The sequence below is a fragment of the Musca autumnalis genome, unplaced genomic scaffold, assembly GCF_047663935.1.
Source record: "Musca autumnalis isolate F117 unplaced genomic scaffold, ASM4766393v1 scaffold_4, whole genome shotgun sequence".
Classification (NCBI taxonomy): Eukaryota; Metazoa; Arthropoda; class Insecta; order Diptera; family Muscidae; genus Musca; species Musca autumnalis.
The window spans coordinates 36,703,657-36,724,316 of NW_027411977.1; the positions used below are offsets into that span (position 1 = coordinate 36,703,657).

The window sequence follows — 20,660 nt, forward strand, 5'->3', positions numbered from 1 at the left end:
AGATGTTATGAGAATGTGTAAAGTATGGACCAAATCGGTCACTCCCATCAAGAGTTATCGTGCGCACAATTTTTCCGAATATTTTTGAACTTTTGTGGGGTAGGTACCTGAAGGCGTGGACCGATATGGCTTATCTACGAACTTAAACTAAGTTTGGAAACAATATTACGAAGGTCAAATTTTGGCCGGAATCGGCATTTCCGTTCGAGAATTATATTGCGCTTCCACCCATAAACATGGTGTCATAGGGTTTGTTTTTCAACTTTCAGACTATTTTTTCAGGAAGTATGGACTTGCCCTTGAGGAAACTTGTACCTTCGTATAGGGGACAGTGAATACATTATGTTACAACAAAAACCAAGGCGATTCGAAAGCAGGTCCTAAACTGAACTGAGTTATTTTGCGCTCCAACCACCACACACGGTGTCATACGATTTTTTGTAACTTCCAGGCTATTTTCTCAGGAAGTATGGTCTTGCCCCTAATAAAACTTACAGCGTCGTATAGAGGACAGCGAATACAACTTGCGTAAACAAAAATCAAAGCGATTCGAGACCAGGTCCTAAACTGAACTTTTCCGAAATTTTGTGTGGGAGGTACCCGAAGGAGTGGACCGATTGAGTCTATATTGGAACCTCATCTATGTTTGGTAGAAATTACACGATGTGCAAAGTATGGACCAAATCGGTTATTCCCTACAGAGTTATCGTGCGCACAAGTTTTGCGACAATTTTTGAACATTTGTGGGGGAGGTACCTGAATGAGTGGACCTATATGGCCCATCTTCGAACCTTAATCGATACCCAAAATTTGAACCGAATCGATTGATCCGTTCGAGAGTTATCGTGCGCACCAGCCTGCCAGACAGACGGATGGACATTGCTAGATCTACTCAAAATTGTCTGAAACGGATATCGTACAAACATACTTGGGGTCTAAAACCATTATTTCGATGAGGCACATAGCCTAAAGTCTGAGGGTATACAAATTAGGAGTATACCGAAGTCCCACGCATCCAACCATTATGCTACGTTTCACGGGTGGTTAAGCCGATCTTCAGGCATATTAGGATGTTGTTTTTGTGGCAGACGAAGGCAAAGCTTGGTAACTAGTATATATACGCAATTCATTAGATAAATGTATATGCGAAATTATGTCAGTTAATTGAAACTCAAAACTTTTCCTATAGTCCTGCTTGGTAATCCCATTTTTCAATGTTCACAAATACTATGGTAAGTTTTATTCCTACGTCAGTATTACTTGCTCTTCTATATCAGAAAATGTTGATCATCAATTATTGTCTACTAATGTTTTGACAAGTTGATGGTGGCTCAGAGCGCTAAGACGCCGGCAAACTTGACATTCAGTTGTCGGGGACCTAGGTTCGAATCCCAGCCTGGCTCATGCTGAAATTATTTTTTTTTGTTATTGCCTTATTAAGGCGAAGGTCATTTATAGTGATATTTATTTAATTAATTCTCTTTCGAGTTGAGCTGTTTAGACCTAAGAGATGCATTAAAAATAAGGAGTCTACCGAAGTTCCACGCATCCAACCATTATGCTACGTTTCACGGGTGGTTAGGCCGATCTTCAGGCATATTAGGATGTTAGAATTTTTGTTCAAGCAAATTGCATTCGCTCCCTCAATTATGACGGTAAAAGTTTTTTCAGGGGTAAGTCCATACTTCTTGAGAAAACGGCCCGAAAGTTGTAAACAAAAACCCTATGGCACCACATGTAGTTGCTGGAGAGCACGATAACTCCCGAAGTAACCCATTTGGTCCAAAAATTGGCCTTCCCCATATTTTGTCATACTTTTAGTTCGAAGATAGGCAATACGGCCCACAACTTCCGGTACATCCGCCGAATATTTAAAATATATCACTGAAATGGTATGTACGATATCTCTTGAACAAATTTGGTCAAAACTTTGGATCTCCTAATATTTTGTCCAAATTTAGTTTAACTTCTAAAATGGAGTTACCTTAGGGTACGTTCTCCACAAAAGTTCGACATTTGTGTCTAAAGGCCTGGGTACATAAGCTGCCTCCCCTTCTTGCCTTGCTTGCTTCTGATAAAAGAATAAAAAAGAAAAGGGCAGCCCAGTTCGAAATTTGCTCGGCCTCCTTTATTCTTTTATTTTTGTTATGTCAGAAGTGAAGCAGGAATATGAGGCAAGCAGGCGAGGCAGCTGATTACCCAGTCCTTAAGTGCAGTTAAAGGTCTGTTCAAAGATCCTTTGGAAATGTAAACAGATGATGTTCGTTGTTGTCCTGCTTACAGCGATATTATGTTTTCCGTGGACATGTCCATGCTTCCTGGTTATACTATGACCCACTGAAATGACTAGTGGGCGCGATATCTATCGAAAAGATATGACTCCCAAAATAAGATCCAGTTCCATAATGGACTATGTCGGTCCATTCATTTAAGTACCTCCTCTGCAACACTTTTGAACTTTAATCCTTATCCATATTTTCGTCGGCAAGTTCAAATGTCCAAAAGAGACCACAAAATAATGAAAAGACCATAAATACATTCGATCTGACCGTAGATGAAAGCTTCAATTCACAAAGGCTGAGGGTATATCTCTGTCGGCAAAGCCGACTGATACTTTTTTACTTGTTAAAATGGAAATAACTATACATGTTTAAACTATTTATTCTGGTAAAATACAATATGTGGGTAATCTTGGCCGCATCTACCTCCTCATATAAAAATTAAAAAAATATATATATTGCAATTTACCCCAAAACATTGTGCTTTCACTGAAATGCACAATGCTGCGCTGAGTTCGTAAGGGCGACACCTAGCAAACACAAGCACACTACAATATCTCTGTCTATACATTTATTAGTCTATGGTTTTACCAACAAGACCATATTCTGTTAACAACAGCAAAATGAAAGCATAACAAAGGATGTCAAAAAATTAAAAGCTTTCTGTTAATTGACTAAACGTGAAACTTTAACAGAAGCTTTTAAAAGTCCAATCTCGTTATAAGTCCGTTATAAATAACAATAATTCGAACTAAAATGTTTATAAACAGAATTCAATAAAAAAGCTCTTAATAACATCTATAACACAATTTAAACAACAAATAACAAGTTTTATAAAATATATTTTCTTTTTTTATTTTTCAATTAAATTAAAAAAACTAATAAAAACAAAATTATTACAAATATTAAAAATATTTTAACTAATATCAACAATAAATATTTTCTTTATTTATTTTTAGTGAGCAGCGTTTATTAATTTTTTTGTTATTCTTAAATTCGATACAAATCAAGTCTTTGCCTTTTGTGGTGGTTGTAAATGAGGAGGATAAGGTGGGTAGGATGCATGAGGGTGGTGGCTGGAACTAATCTTTGGGCAAATTACTATCACTCTTCCCCCGACTATAGGGACGTGAACTACCCAACATACGTTCCAATAGACTTTGTTTCGATTTACGTTTTGAGGCCACAACTTCTTTGCACAAATCCATAAATACCTCCGCCACCTGATCAACATGATCCGCTGCCGAAACTTCACTAAATTTACACTCGAAATCTTTGGCTAAAATTTCACCTTCATCACGACTGACTTGACGTAAATGCACCATATCGACTTTGTTGGCGACTAATTGTACTGGAGTATCGGATTGCAGGTCGGATTTGGCACGACGTATATAATTGAAACTATTGCGATCCGTAATGGAATAGACTAGCAACAAACCATCGGCCCACTGGACCAACTCAGCAGCATTGGGAAATTCATTATCAGTCTGCAAAAAAAGAAGAAAAAAAAAGAAATAAAATAAAATTTCTAAATTCAATTTTCATATGACATCATGTCGCCAAAAATTGGGTTAAGGTTAAATGTATGATGATGGTGATGATGATGACGATAGTATGAATAAAATAACCGCACACATTTAATATGCTCAACCACATGCAAGCGTGTCATGTTACTGTTTGCTTTCTCCATTCCAAAACTAAAGTTGTTTGCAATGTTTTTATTCATCCGGCCTTGAAAAGGACATGGCATACGTGGGGACAGAATATAATAAAACATTTATTACTTTCAACAAATTGTTTGTTTTGACTATGTGTAGCTTTGTTTTTATTTTTAATTATGTCCGTAACAGGTAATAAAAAATAATACATAATGTACAAGGGTCGTATAAGTAACGACAACAATTATACGCGGTACTGAACACGTGGGAAACTCTTAATGAAATTGTGGTACCTATATATCTTTATAAATAAAAATCAAATGTTAGTTGGTAATGGAGAACGGCTGGACCTATTTTGATAATTCTTTTTGTGACATATTCGCCATAACCCGACTTAGATTTTTATGCAAAGAAAATTTGACGATGCCGACTTTTTTCAACTTTTATCTTTTCTACAAAAACTACTAAACCGATTTTTCTGAAATTGTCAGGGAATGTACAGTAGGCCGGGGCGATTTGAAAACCTTAATGGGACCTTCGCGTTTCTGATTCCTGGGATTGAACTGAGCAAAAAAGTCCACTAGACCATAGGTCTACCGCGAAAATGGAGCCTCCCGATTTTGACTTTAAGTTTTTTATAACAGCCAAACCATTGAGATTTTTGATCCAATACAAGACAAAAATTGTAGCCAAGACAGTGATTAAGAACTCTTTAATACATCGCAAAAGCAATGGAACGCTCCTTCAGGCAGTTTTGGCCTTGAGAAGGGACAAACTTTTCGGAAAATGTCGATAAATGGCACTGTGCTACAAAAGTTGACCAGAAAAATATTCAAGCGTTCTGATGCAAAATTCTATCGTGTTGGGATCCATGGACAACGAAAATGCCTTTAGTTCGTTTGGGTCACTTCGTTTTATTTTTTGTAACAGTAAAAGTAGTGAAAATCTGGTTTTCTTACATTTTCAAATTTAAACGGGCATATCTTCTTTTTTCACAACGGATTTCTATTGATCCTTCTTCCTTTTAAAGGGGCGAATAAAATCTTTCGAAGAAGTTATTATTTTTTTAATGGGTTCACAAATGGCTAAGCTATAGTGGTTTCTGTCTGAAAGCCCCACAAAAAAACTATAACTGAATTTCTCACAATTATCAAAATAAATATTGAACAAAACAAAAGAACATTATATTTTTGAAAATTATGAGAAATTCAGTTATAGTTTTTTTGTGGGGGTTTTCAGACAGAAACCACTATAGCTTAGCCATTTGTGAACCGATTAAAAAAAATAATAACTTGTTCGAAAGATACTATTCACCCCTTTTAAAAAATGAAACGAAGTGACCCAAACGAACTAAAGGCATTTTCGTTGTCCATGGATCCCAACACGATATAATTTTGCATCAGAACGCTTGAATATTTTTCTGGTCAACTTTTGTAGCACAATGCCATTTATCGACATTTTTCGAAAAGTTTGCACTTTCTCAATGCCAAAACTGCCTGAAGGAGCGTTCCAATACTTTTGCGATGTATTAGAGAGTTCTTAACTACTGTCTTGGCTACAATTTGGATCGAAATCTCAATGGTTTGGCTGTTATATGCCAAAATGTCTAATAAACGTGGATAAAAAACATAGTCAAAATCAGGAGGCTCGATTTTCACCGTAGACTTGTGGTGTATTGGACTTTTTTGCTCAGAAACGTGAAGGGCCCATTAAGGTTTTCAAATCGCCTTGGCCTAATGTATAAGCCAAACTTATTATTATATTAGTTTCAGCATTAATTTTGGCAGACAAAGGGGTTGTGTCTCCGACCTTAGGTACATATTTGGAGCCAAAATACCGGACCACGCACACTTTTATAAATATGTTATGTCTTGAAAACTGATGACCACGCCCACACTTTTCAATAAGTTTTTTCAAAACTATTAAACATAATTTCATGAAATTTTCAGAAAATGTTCAGGAATGACCCGTGGTTCAAAATGCTACATATTTGTTGATGAATTTTGGGGGCCAAACTTATGAATGCATCGGCTTGCAAATTAATTTTCGAGACAACGGTGGTTGAGCCCCGGATCAAATGTTCTCTCTTGGTGCCTGATGTCCGACCACGGCCAGATTTTATGCTAACGAGGGTATATACACTTTCATAAGGGCAAAATGTGCCTCATCGAAATACTGGTTTTAGACCCCAAGTATGTTTGGACGAAATCCGTTTCAGACAATTTGGAGTCGATTTAGCAATGTCCGTCCGTCTGTCTGTCTGTGTGGCTGGCTGGCTGACTGGAGCGCGCGATAACTCTCGAACGGGTCAACCGATTCAGTGAAAAATTTGGCTTTCGTAATATTTTGTTCAAACTTAGTTTAGGTTTGAAGATGGGTTATACCGGTCAACTCCTTCCCGAACCTCCCCCACAAAAGTTCGAAAAGGTTCGGAAAATCCGATAACTCTTGAAGGAAGTAACCGATGTGGTCCATATTTAGCATATCGTGAAATTTCTACAAGACTTAGATGAGGTTTCAATATGAACTCAATCGGTCCACTCCTTCGGGTACCTCCCACACAAAATTTCGGAAAAGTGCAGTTTAGGACCTGCTCACGAATCGCTTTGATTTTTGCTTTAGCAACTTGTATTCACTGTCCCCCATACGACGGTATAAGTTTCATCAGGGGCCATACTTCCTGAGAAAATGGCTTGAAAGTTGCAAAAAAACCCCTATGACACCGTGTGAGGTGGTTGGAGCGCAAGATAACTCTCGAGCGGGTCTGCCGATTCGGTCCAAAATTTGGCCTTAGTAATATTTTGTGCAAACATAGTTTATGTTTGAAGATAAGCCATATCGGCCCAATCCTTCAGGTGCCTTCCCCACAAAAGTTTAAAAATGTTCGGTAAATTGTTCGTACGGTAACTCTTTAAGGCAGTGACCGAATTGGTCCATACTTTACACATCCTAACATATCTACCAGATATAGATCAGGTTCAAATATGGACTATATTTGTCCACTCCATGCGGTACCTCCCACAAAAAATTTCGGATAAGTTCACTTTAAGACCTGATATGGAATCACTTTGATTTTTGTTGAAGCAACTTGCATTCGCTGCCTCAATTGCGATGGTAAAAGTTTTTTTCAGCGGCAAGTATATACTTCTTCAGCAAACAGCCCGAAGGGTACCATATGTAGTGGCTGGAGATCCATTAATTTTAGTATCTCCTCCGCAAAACTTTTGATCTTTAATCCTAATCAACATTTTTGTCGGTTCAAACGCCCATAATTTATAAAACCCCCTAAATACACGCGTTTTTTTTGAGGATCTGAGGATATATCTCTGTCGGCAAAGACGACTGATACTTTTTTACTTGTTTTTTTTTTTTTTGAAAAACATATTTCAATCCACACAGGCTGAGGGTATATCTCCGTCGGCAAAGCCGATTGATATTTTTACCTGTTTATTTATTTTTTTCTATTTGTTATTTCTTGTATCTATTATTTTTTATGTACCTATGTGTCTGTTGATGCTTTTGTGTTTGGCATTTCTATGCGTTTCGATTAAATAAATAACCTCCACCATTTACAAATGTGTGTGTATGTATCTTTTTCGTGGCTTTTGGATTTGTATTTAACAAAAAACAACAAAATAATTCTAAATATGAACCTATTTTTTATCGATTGGAAAAAATGTGTTCAACAATTTTTTTAATCAATAAAATATTTTGTTTTTATCAAGCATAATGTGGAATATTTTGACAAATAGTTTTGCAAATATGTGAAATATGTTATCAGTTCAAAATAAAAAATCGATAAATATTTTAGTCAATATGACAATTTAATTTTATAAAACTGTATTTGTACTTTGTGATCAACTAATTTTTTCAAATTTTGTCAATAGGACTATTTTTTATTGTCGGAAAATCGATAAATTTTTTATTGATTACACTGTGCAACATTTTTAAGGTAACCTTGTGCAAACAATTTGAGTTTAGGATTTTTTGAAAGTACAGACCCAAACGACAAAAACATTAGATGGGTTTTGTTGTGTCAGATCCAGCTTGGATTTTATCCAAACATGGTTAATTATTGACTTTTTAAAGAAATTCTGGACTATATCTCTGAAACCTATGTGAATCTTCATCTGACCTCTGAAGCAAATTTGTAGATAAGGTCAAAAATAAAGTATTTGGAGAAATAATGAAGTCGAAAAACTACATTTATTGCCTCAAATTTTATAAAATATCGAAATTTTCCATAATTTGAATAAATTTTATATCTCCAAAACCGTAAATTTTTTCTTAATGTTTTCTTTTGGAAGAATATTCGCTGGAATGTAATACACAACTCTTTAGAATATGTCATTGTTGTACAACGCCTCTATCACGCTGGTTTCAGCATATTTTTCAACGACGATTTAGTAAATATGGCAATAATGTGGTGAAATCCGAAATGCGAGAATAAACTGTTTGTGTGAACTGTGTTTGAAATACGTGTGGTAAAAGATATAATGCAAAATATTGCTGAAACAACATGAATTAAGCATTTTAGAGTTTTAGAATGTTCTGAAGAATTCCTGAGAACTTTATTTGGAATATTTTTGCAAAAGGTTACTTGGTTCAACTCCTAATAGTTTAGCTGATACAGCAATTATGTAAAATGTTCTATATTTTATCGATTTTGATGCCCTAGATGGAATTTTTCTTATGTGGTATGGTCAAAAGAAATGTTCTACTAGTTTAGGTCTAAAATATTGCCAAAAACAGCAAAGCCAAATTCCTAACGTTTTTGAGATAAAGTCCCAATAAATGCAAAAAACTGCAGTTTTAGTCCGGTTTAGATTATCAATATGTACTTTCCAAAAATGCATACTAGAAGTTGTTTGGATTTTCATTGTTGCATAGTTTTATTACTAGTCATAATTTTCAATCAATTTGGCATTTGGTGTCCCAGTGTATAGAAAATAGATGTGGGCTTTCAAAGGAAAAAATCCTTCAGCTAAAAATTAACTTAATATATTTTGAAGGCATTAACAATTTTAAACCGTTTTTAAATCAACTTCATTTGTTGTAGGTTATGAAATAGTCCTTCTTTGATTCCCTCATTACTGCTTACTTTTTGTTACCACTTTTATAATAAACTAGCGGACCCGGCGAACTTCGTCTCGCTATTAAGGAATACAATTTCATACAAAAACTCAATTTTCGATTTTTCCAATTTTCCGACTTTTCCAGAGAGATTTTCCAAAATTTTCTTCCGTAAAGACCTTCTCCTCGAAAATACGAATAACTGACAAAAAATTTTACAGAAATCGGCCTAGCCGTTCTCATTTTATGAATTACTATACATTTTTTACACCATTTTTATATATATAGATATTTGTTAGCAATTTCCAGCTATTTCAGCCGTTTCCTTTCACCTATTGGTCTTATGACATTAATTTCCTGTCCTGTCTGACCTAGTTTGAAGTGTTGGTGCTGATGGCTATCTAGGTGTGTGTCTGTACAAACAGTAGACATTTAATGTAAACAGTATAAACATAACAATGTCCTGACACAATAAAAATGTAGATAATAAAAGTGTTAATTGTACACAGAATAACCTTGATAAGCGTTTGCAAAAAAACTAACAAAAGATAAAATAATTGTGATGTCACGCAATAGGTAATAATTGTAGGGAATAGGTGGAAACAATTAATGAGGTTGACCAGTTTGATGGATATGTGATAAAAATGTATAATTATAAGATTTAATATTATTTAGCAAAGTGGATTAAGAAGTCTCATCTGAGAATGAATATGAAATATAAGGGAAATGTAAGTCAATATTACATTGAGATGTTTTTGCCAACTCGAACAACTTTGTCAGCGTGCAAGGCGGCCACGCTAACCGTTCCACCACGGTGGCACCCGAGTGATCATGGCACGATCACAAACATTACTCGTTATTAAAATATCAATACGATCAAAGTAGTGGTCTGGGTTTAAGTACAAAAAATCTTGAACTTTTGGAGGAGGTACCTGAGGGAAAGTGGCCGACATATTCCATCCTGCAACTTTGGCAGTCACTCACGATTTCGTCCATACTTTACACAATGTGAAATTTCTTCGAGACATATATGAGGTTCCAATATTGACAATATCGCTCCACTCCATCGCGTACCTCCCACACAAAATTTCAGAAAAGTTCAGTTTAGGACCTGCTCTCGAATCGGTTTGGTTTTTGTTGTAGCAAATTGCATTCACTGTCCCCTATACTACGGTACAAGTTTCATCAGGGATTCCTGAGAAAATAGCGTGAAAGGTGAAACCCCCTATGACATCGTGTGTAGTGGTTGTAACGAAAGATAACACTCGAACGGACCTTCCAATTTGGTCTAAAATTTGGGCTTCGTAATATTTTGTCCAAGCTTAGTTTAAGTTCGAAGGTATGCAATATCGGTCCACTCCTTCAGGTACCTCCCCCACAAAAGTTCAAAAAGGTTCGGAAAAAACTCTGGAAGGAATTGACAGTTTTGGTCCATACTTTACACATCCTAATATATCTACCAGATACAGATCAGGTTCGAGTATGGAATATTTTTGTCCACTCCTTCGGGTACCTCCCACATAAAATTTTGGATAAATTCACTTTAAGACCTGCTCTCGAATCACTTTGACTTTGTTGAAGCCACTTGCATTCGCAGCCTCAATTACGGCGGTAAAGTTTTGTCGAGGGCAAGTCCATACTTCTTGAGAAAACAGCCCGAAGGTGTGCAAAAACCCCTATGGCATCATATATAATGGCTGGATAGCACGATAACTCTCGAACTAATCAACCGATTTGGTCCAAAATTTTGCCTACATCAAATGTTGTCCAAACTTAGTTTCAGTTCGAAGATCGGTAATACTGGTGCCCAAATGTCACTAAAATGGTATGCACGATATCTCGTGAACGGGGCAACCAATTTGGTCCAAACATTGGATCTCCTAATAATTTGTTCAAATTTAGTTTAACTTCTAAAATGGCCCATATCGGTCCTCTCCTTAGGTTACCCCACAACAGTTCAACAATTGTGTCCGTCGAATATCTTTTCGAAATGTATACCGATGCTGTTCGTTATGGTCCTGTTTAGAGCGATATTATGTTTTCCGCGGACAAGTCCAGGCCTTCTGGCATATTGGTCCAAATGTTATACGATGACTGAAACCATTAGTGGGCGTCATATATATATATATATATATATATATATATATATATATATATATATATATATATATATATAGAATAGATATGAATCCCAACATAAGATCCACTTCCATAATGGACTATGTCGGTCCATTCATTTAAGTATCTTCTCCGCAACTTTTTTGAACTTTAATCCTAATTCACTTTTTGGTCGGCACGTTCAAATGTCCAAAAAAAGGAAAAAAAATTATGAAAATATCCTAAAAACATTCGATCTGTCCGTAGATGAAAGTTTCAATTCAGATAGACTGAGGGTATATCTCTGTCGGCAAAGCGAATTCTGCTACCATATGTAGTGACTAGTGTGCACGATAACTCTCGAACCAGATACATGGCCCAAACTTTGCAAATCGTAATATTTCGGCGAATCTTAGATAAAGTTCGAAGATTGTGATTATCGGTCTACTCCATTCGATACCTCCCACACAAAAGTTCAAAAATATTCGCTAAAATGGTAAGCGCGTTGTCTCTTAAAAGGAACAACATATTTGGTGTAAATTTTGGATCTCGTAATATTTTGTCTGAACTTAGTTAAATTTCGAAATATTTCAGATACCTATCTCACAAATTTTCAACATTTTTGCTTAACTTTAAGGTCTGTTATTCACCAAATGCACTCCTTGTGGTCCTGTTTACTCACGGTGCTCTTGAATCAAATTTAAATGGAAGGTGCTTACACCTGGGAAGTTTTTGCTACAATGTTCATAGATGAGAAAAATCAAAATACAAAAAAAAATCGCCGGAGCGCTTTTTAAATAAATCGCGATTCAAGTTGACATTTTTAGGGGGTGTTCAGGTTTTCACGATTTTGCTTAGAAACCGCAAGTCCTACCAAAATTAGACCGAAGAAAATGTTGTAGCTATGAAAATTCTCTACAAGATTGACCTTAATTTAAATGGAAGGTGCTTACACCTGGGAAGTTTTAGCTACAATGTTCATAGATGAGACAAATCAAAATACAAAAAAAAAAAATCGCCGGAGCGCTTTTTAAATAAATCGCGATTCAAGTTGACATTTTTAGGGGGTGTTCAGGTTTTCACGATTTTGCTTAGAAACCGCAAGTCCTACCAAAATTAGACCGAAGAAAATGTTGTAGCTATGAAAATTCTCTACAAGATTGACCTTTACGATATTTTCGTAGGTTTTACCATTTTCGATATATTGAAGTTCAAATTGGGACAATGCACTGACTGTATCGCCCCCCTTATAAAACAATGTCATGAAGGGTGCGCTTTAATGGGTACTTTACACGATATGTTTTTTACATATGAGCTGTCACTTTGCGTATACATTTTGTATATAAAAAGTGACAACCCATATGTAAAACACATATCGTGTAAAGTACCCATAACTAAGTTTTAATGAAAACCGCTTACACAGGGGAAGTTTTTGTGAATTCTGAAACAGCAATATTTATAGATTAGAAAAATCCAAAAACAAGAAAAAATCGCGGTCAAAATTCACATTTTTAGGTGCTTTTTAGGTTCTCACGATTTTGCTTGGAAACTGCAAGTCCAATCGAAGTGGAGCTAAAAAACAAAGAATCTGTACAATTTTGAGATAAAGAAGCTCAGTTTACATTTTTAGGTTTTTTGTTAGGGTTTCGTGATTTTGCTTGAATACGACAAGTCTTATCGACATGGGTCCTGAGAAAATCTTATAGCTGTGAAAATTTTCTACAAGACTGGCTTATGTAATTTTTCCTAGGTTGAACCATTTTTTAAGATACATAAGTTTAAGTTGGGAAATTGCAGTCATGTCATTGTTTTTATGGAGACGATACAGAATTGAATTGAATTTGAATTGTCGCAATTTCAACTTCTATATCTCAAAAGTTGTAAAACCTACGAAAATATCATTAAGGTCAACCTTGTAGAGAATTTCGATAGCTACAACATTTTCTTTATTCCCATTTTGATAGGACTTGCGGTTTCCAAGCAAAATCGCAAAAACCTAAACAACCCCTAAGAATGTCAACTTGAATCGCGATTTATTTGAAAAGCGCTCCGGCGATTTTTTTTCTTTTTTGATTTTTCTCATCTATGAACATTGTAGTTTCAGAATCCGCCAAAACTTCCCAGGTGTAAGAACCTTCCATCTAAATTTGATTCAAGAGCACCGTGCACTGTGATATTATGTTTATTTGTGGGCAAATCCAAATTTCCTGGTGGCCTATTCTGTAACTTTTTAACAATCCGACAATCGACAAGGTTGTCGCCACTAAAAATTAATTGCAGTAATAATTGTGCTATTCTGTACAAATGTTGACAAATTGGCGATAAACTTTAAAAAGTTGTCAATTTTGAATGTGTTCCTAAACAAAACAAACACACAAACCAACGTCAAATCTAATATTGAAAATTGCTGTCGATATTTAAACTACCATTTTTGTGTAAATTTTTAACAAAAGTTGTTAAAATTTGTTTACAGAATAACAAGGTTGTTAATTATATTGTTAAACTGAGTTTATCGAAAAACTGTCGTTAAAAAGTTAAAGAATAGACCACCGGATATAATACCCCAAAAGCTCAAAATTTTTTCTGGAAAATGACTGTTGGGCGCGATCCACTTTCAAAATAAACAATGCCGTTCATTCCTTCTGGTAGCTCTTTCTCAGCCCATTTGAGATTTATAGCAAATCTATATTTTTGTCAGCATTTTCATATACATGTGTCCAAAAAGGCCTACACAATTCTGAAAAATCGCTATCATAATTTTTAGGGGAAACAATGTTGGTTGTTTAGCTGGTGTTCGAGCTGCAAAGAGAAGATAGTTTCAATTCACACAGGCTGTGGCTAAACGTTAATCATGTCTTTATAAGGTCTATATTGAACAAGATCTCCAGGCACCCCCTCACAAAAATTCAAAAATTTCGGATTAGAGTAATTTCCAAGTCAATGCCACTTTTAGAATCGTGTGATAAAATGAATAGCCAGTAGTCTCTTGATCCTGACTACAACATTATTGCTTTGTAGGGGAAGCCAATACACTGTGGTCCCAAACTGTGACAAAAATCGAAAAATCGATATCAACAAATGTCAATGACAATTCAGCAAATTATCTCAACATATCCTATTTTAATATCACTATGCAACACTGAAAATGCAAACAACTTCTAGTATGCATTATTTTTGAAAGTACATATTTAGACTACAAAAACCCCAGTTGGGGTTTATTCTGTCAGATCCAGTTCGGATTTTATGGTCTCATCTAAACCGGGCTAAATCTACACTTTTTTGCATTTATCAGGCCTCTATATCAGAAACGAATAGGAATTTGGCCTTGCTGTCTTTAGCAATATTGTAGCCCTAAACTAGTAGAACTTATCTTTTGAAGAAACCACATAAGAAAAACTCCATCTAGGGCATCAAAATCTATAAAATATAGAAAATTTTACATAATTGCAGAAATTCTGGTCAGTATCGGCTAAACTATTGGGAGTTGAACCAAGTAATCTTTTGCAAAAATCTTCCAAATAAAGTTCTCAACAATTCTTTGGAACATTCTGAAACTCTAAAATGCTTACTTCATGTTGTTTCAGTGGTATTTTGCATCATTACTTTTACAACACGTATTTCAAACACAATTCACACCAACAGTTTATTCTCGCATTTCGGATTTCACTACATTATTGACATTTTTATTAAATTGTCGTAGAAAAATGTACTGAAAACAACGGGATAGAGGCATTTTACAACAATGACATGTTCTGAAGAGTTGTGTATTACATTCCAGGGAATATTTTTCCAAAAGAAAATATTCAGAAAAAATTAACGGTTTTGGAGATACGGTGCAAAATGTATAAAAATTTTGGTATTTTTGCATATATTTTGAAATTTGAGACAGTAAATGTAGTTTTTCGATTTCATTATTTCTTCAAATATTGTATTCTTGTCCTTATCTACAAATTTGCTTCAGAAGTCAGAAGAAGATTCGCATTGGTTTCAGAGATATAGCCCCGAATTTCTTTAAAAACTCAATATTTAACCATGTTTAGATGGGGCCATAAAATCCGAGCTGGATCTGACACAAGAAAATCCAACTAGGGTTTCTTGTCGTTTGGGTCTGTACTTTCAAAAAATCCTCAGTTCGAATTGTTTGCACAAGATTACCTTAAAAATGTTGCACAGTGTATTTCAATATTGTTTTTCTATTATATAACTGTACTTAAGAAAGCAAAGTTGACATTTACGTATGATCTCTTTAAGACTTTAAAAACGCAAGTAAGATTGCGACTTCTTACAAGGCAAAAACGTTTATACCCTCAGCATTTATGCTAACGGGGGTATATACACTTTCATACGGATAAAACGTGCCTCATCGAAATAATGGTTTTAGGCCCCAAGTATGCGAACGATAACTCTCGAACGGATGAACCGATTTGGTCCAAAATTTGGCTTTCGCAATGTTTTGTCCAAACTTAGTTTAAGTTCGAAGATGGGTTATATCGGTCCACTCCTTCCGGTACCTCCCCCAGAATTGTTCGAAAATGTTCGGAACATTCGTGCACACGATAACTCTTGAAGGGAGTAACCGATTTGGTCCATACTTTGCACATCGTGAAATTTCTACCAAACTTAGATGAGGTTCCAATATGGACTCAATCGGTTCACGCCTTCGGGTACCTCCCACACAAAGTTTAGGAAAAGTTCAGTTTAGGACCTGTTCTCGAATCGCTTTGATTTTTGTTGTAACAACTTGTATTCACGGCCCTCCATACGGCGGTACAAGTTTCATCAGGGGCAAAACCATACTTCCTGAGAAAATAGCCTGAGAGGTTCAAAAAACCCTATGACACCGTGTGTAATGGTTGGAGCCCAAAATAAGTCTCGAATGGGTCTGCCGATTCGATCCAAAATGTGGTCCTCGTACTATTTTGTGCAAACTTAATTTATGTTTAAAGATAAGCCATATCGGTCCACTCCTTCAGGTACCTTCCCCACAAAAAATGTTCGGAAAAATTGTGCGCACGATAACTCTTGATGGGAGTGACCGATTTGGTCCATACTTTACACATCCTAATATATCTACCAGATAGATATTCATCAGGTTCGAATATGGGCTATATTTGCCCACTCCATCGGGTACCTTCCACACAAAATTTTGGATAAATTCACTTTAAGACTTGCTCTCGAATCACGTTGATTTTTGTTGAAGCAACTTGCATTTGCTGCCTCAATTACGACAGTAAAAGTTTTTTCAGGGGCAAGTCCACACTTCTTCAGAAAACAGCCCGAAAATTGCAAAAACACCCTATGGCACCACATGAAGTGGCTGGAGAGCTCGAACCGAATACTGCGTTCGTCCACACTTTGGATATTATAATATTTCTTCCAATATTAGATGAAATTCGAAGGTGGTACTCCTTCCGGTACCTCCCCCACAATAGTTGGAAAATATTCGCTAAAATTTCTCATAGACGTAGCAACCGATTTGGTCCAAACTTTGGATCTCTAAGTACTATCGAAACACGTATGTTCAAATTTGGGCCCAATCTGTCCAATCCTTGTGGTACCACCCTCACAAATATTCAACATTTTTGTGGGGTTAATGGTTTGTTCTGGGATCCTTTGGACATTTTTACCGAGGGTTTTCCTAGTGGCCCTGTTTACAGCGATATTATGTTTTTCGTAGGCTAGTGTGATAAAAAAGCCCTATCTATCGTTATCCCGCAAATTTTTGAGCTTTAATCCTATTCATACTTTTGTCGGTTCATACGCCCAAAATTTTGGAAACCCCCCTAAATATATAGTATTAATTTTTTTTTTTTGGGAAAAAAATATTTCGATCCACACAGGCTGAGAGTATATCTCTGTCGGCAAAGCCGACTGATACTTTTTTATTTGTTTTCACACCTGTATATCTTTGATTTATGATCCTCTATACAAAGTGAAAAACAAGTAAAAATGTTAAGTTCGGCCGGACCGAACTTTATTATACTCCCCAATATGAAATATACAGACCTGAAATGGAATTATTAGTATATTTTCCTGTCACCAATATCAGACGGAGACGTTTTCTGACCACTGAGAACTAGAGCCGTAAAACAAAGGTTACGGCGGCCACTAAAATAAGTTATTTGGGTCACGAATTATTTAAAACATAGTTGCATCCGACAGTGATCAAAACGATAGTTTGCCAGCTTTACTGAGAATCCCATAAAAAAATTACTGCCAATTTATGCTGAAAATTTAGATAAAAACTTCTAAGAACTTGAAATCTTACGGTACGTTATATGCGGGGCTATACCAAAACCTGGACCTACATATGTTCACTTTTTTGGTGGGAAAGTTTCCCGATCAATGAGAACTGCAAATACCAAATTGCAGCCAATTCGGACCAAAAATGTAGATAAAAACTTCAAAACAACTGAAATCGCGAGGTACCGTTATATGGAGGCAATACCAAAACCGAGACCTATATCCACAAATTTTGGTGCAGAAGGTTTCTGTCTACTGGGAACCCTAACTACCAAATTACAGCCATTTCGTCCAGAAAATATTGATAGAAGCTTCAAAATACCTGAAATCGGGAGGTACCGTTATATGGGGGTTACAGCAAAACAATTCGGGCCAAAAATATAGATAAACGCTTCTAAATACCTGAAATCGGGTGGTACTGTTATATGCGGGCTATAGGCAAAGCTGGACCCATATTGAAGATTTTTTGGCTAAAGTATTTTTTACTTACTATAAGCATTTACTGAAAAAATCAGATCTATCCGACGATTAGAAATATTTTTATCGAACTTTCCAATACAACCGGGACTTCTGTGCAATATTTCCTAAGATATGGGCCCCGAAATTACCCAATATTTAGGGCTACTCCTTCATACTCAATCTTCTCTGGAAATTTTCAAAACAACTTCTGTTACCTGCAGAAATTATATTTACTTTTAAAATATTGTCGGTTCATATTTTATATTTTATTTATTTAAAATGTTTTCTTGTTATAATTGCATATTTATAGGCCCACCATCCCTATTATTGCTATTTGTACAGTCATGGTTGAGGGTATCTAGTTGTCGGTAAAACCAACTGCTTGGTTTTTACTTGCTTTTATTTCACAATTCGCCACTTTGCCTACGGCACAATATTTCCAGGAATAAAAAAAAACTAATTAAACATGTGATTGAAAATACAAACCACCTGTTATTACACATTTGGGTCTAACTAAAACTAAACCAAATTACCGTACAATAGTTAATTAAAAAACCATTTTCATACTCGACAAACTAAGTGAACTAATTTAGCGGATTATGACCTCGACATAAAGGTGTACTCAAATATATATTCACCCCCTCTTTATAGCCTCAATTAGGTTACCCATAACAACAAGTATATTGAAAGAGTTTTACACATTTCGCTCGTTAGGACAGGCTGAATAGTGGGAATAAATATAAACATACATATGTCTATATGTATATGTGGTTTCATATCCTGCTTACCTTGGGACAAGTATCTAGTAATTCAAACAGCACTGGTTCTCCATCAACCATGGCTTCATGTTTATATCGATTTTCTGGAATTAGACGCATAACATAGTGTCATGAAATAAAAATATTACACAGTTATAAAAACAAAATCAGAACATATAGATCCGTACAAAGGATACGACAATAAAGACAACAAAGTTAGCAATAACAGCTGTTATGGTGGGACACAGTCATGCGAATTAATTTACACAGTAAAAAATAAAACATAGACAAAGTGAATAAATAATAGTACAAGGCTTCTCAGTAGAGTGTCCCAATAAAGCACAAAAAATACTGAAATCCATACCGTACAAATTTGTTATTATTTGATCGCTAAATATTAAATATTGTAGCGTTTGGGTAACGATAACACGCGCCCAATGAACCTTTATCTTTATTACCATAGCAAATTCTATGGGACCAAAATTGGAGGTTATGCATTTCACTTAAGAAAATTAATGCGTATTGGGACTCCCTACTTCACAGAAAAAAAAAACAACTTTCAAACGAATTTTATAGCGACAACATTCAAAGGCTTTATTCATGCCGCAAACACATAATATACGAAAATAAGTATATGAATTGTCACATTTCCTCCTATGTGTGACAACGTATCCTCCTCTGTATCTGTGACAAGGACATTCTCCTATATGTAGTTAAAAACAGCACACACGCAATCTAGGTTAAAGGGATATATTTTGAGGTGTTATTAGTGGCATACAGGCAAATTTGAATTTAAAGAGAGCAGTAAATTGTAAAAATTAAAGAAAAGTTACAATCATTGACGGCTTGCAAGCGACATAAACGGCTTATGGGTTAATAATTTCAAAAAGCTTTTAGCTAACAAAAGTAAATTGTTTATTTTGTTGTATGTTTGTCTATTGCCCCCACCTGTCTGATGGTCATATTCACCAATATAACGTTTTGTTAAAAATCGTACAATAAGAGCTGCAAAAGGGAATAAATACAGATTTGGTTAGTTTAGTTCGAAGTTATTGAATTTCGATAATATATAAGAAATGAGATAAGAGTAATGAACCACCAGTTCCAAATAAAACAAGTAGGAAAAGCGCTAAGTTCGGTCGGGCCGAACTTTTTATACCCTCCACCACAAATTTCAGCCATTTCGGTGGATTAATGTGGTCACAACCTTCAAAATACGGAAAATCGGAAGGTACCGTTCTATGGGGGCTATATGATGGCGTGGACCTATACCTACAAATTTCTGGGGGAAAGTGCTAAACCCCCAACGAAGACTAAATACCAAATTTCAGCCATCACGGTGTGATAATGGGGCCAAACCCTTCAAAATACCGAAAATCGGAAGATATCGTCCTATGGGGGCTATATCAAAACGTGGACCTATATAAACATTTTATGGTAGAAATATTTCTTAGCCTCTGGAACACACAAAATACAAAGTTACAACCGATTCTGTTGTCAAATGGGACTAATACATTCAAAATATATTAAAATGACGCGTACTTTATATGGGGCGTTATATGGGGGCTATACCAAAACGTGGACCTATATAAACCAACTTTGGTAGGAATGTTTTTTGGCCTCTGGGGACATAAAATAAAAAGTTACAACCAATTCGGTGATAAAATGGGACAAATATCTTAAACATTCCTTAAAACGACGACGCGTCACGCGTCATTTTGTATGGGGGCTATACGAAATCGTGGACCTACATAGCCCGCTTTCAATACCAAAAGTCCTACGTACACATAATAGATTTTCCCAAAATTTCATCCACCTACGTCAATCTGTTCGGACGCTAGAGTGATTTCCGCAGACGGACAGACGGACGGACATGGCTATATCGATGTAGAATTGCATGCTGATCAAGAATATAGTCTGTTGGGTCTACAATGATTATTTCGAGTAGTTACAAACGTAGTGACAAACTTAATATACCCCCATCCTATGGTGGAGGGTATAAAAGGTTCAAAATTCCAAGATCCTTTTAATAAGCAAGTGTTGGGAAAGATAGAATTATATATTAAAATTATCTCAGGGGGAAACCTGTAGTC

General features: G+C 35.8%; 1 protein-coding gene across 4 annotated transcripts in view; it reads right to left on the reverse strand.

Annotated features, from left to right (window-relative positions):
• Window positions 1-3,202: 3,202 nt before the first annotated feature.
• Window positions 3,203-20,660, reverse strand: part of LOC141403654 (ras-related and estrogen-regulated growth inhibitor) — a 222,209-nt gene continuing 204,751 nt past the window's right edge. For 2 of the 4 annotated variants that reach the window (XM_073986391.1, XM_073986390.1), the window contains 3 exons: window positions 19,516-19,572; window positions 18,598-18,671; window positions 3,203-3,766 (listed from right to left, as the gene is read on the reverse strand). In XM_073986391.1, coding sequence (XP_073842492.1) covers window positions 3,362-3,766; window positions 18,598-18,671; window positions 19,516-19,572 — 536 coding nt within the window. In that variant the 3' untranslated portion in view covers window positions 3,203-3,361. The remainder of the gene's footprint in view (window positions 3,767-18,597; window positions 18,672-19,515; window positions 19,573-20,660) is intronic. The other 2 variants (XM_073986394.1, XM_073986393.1) reach the window with 1 other exon arrangement.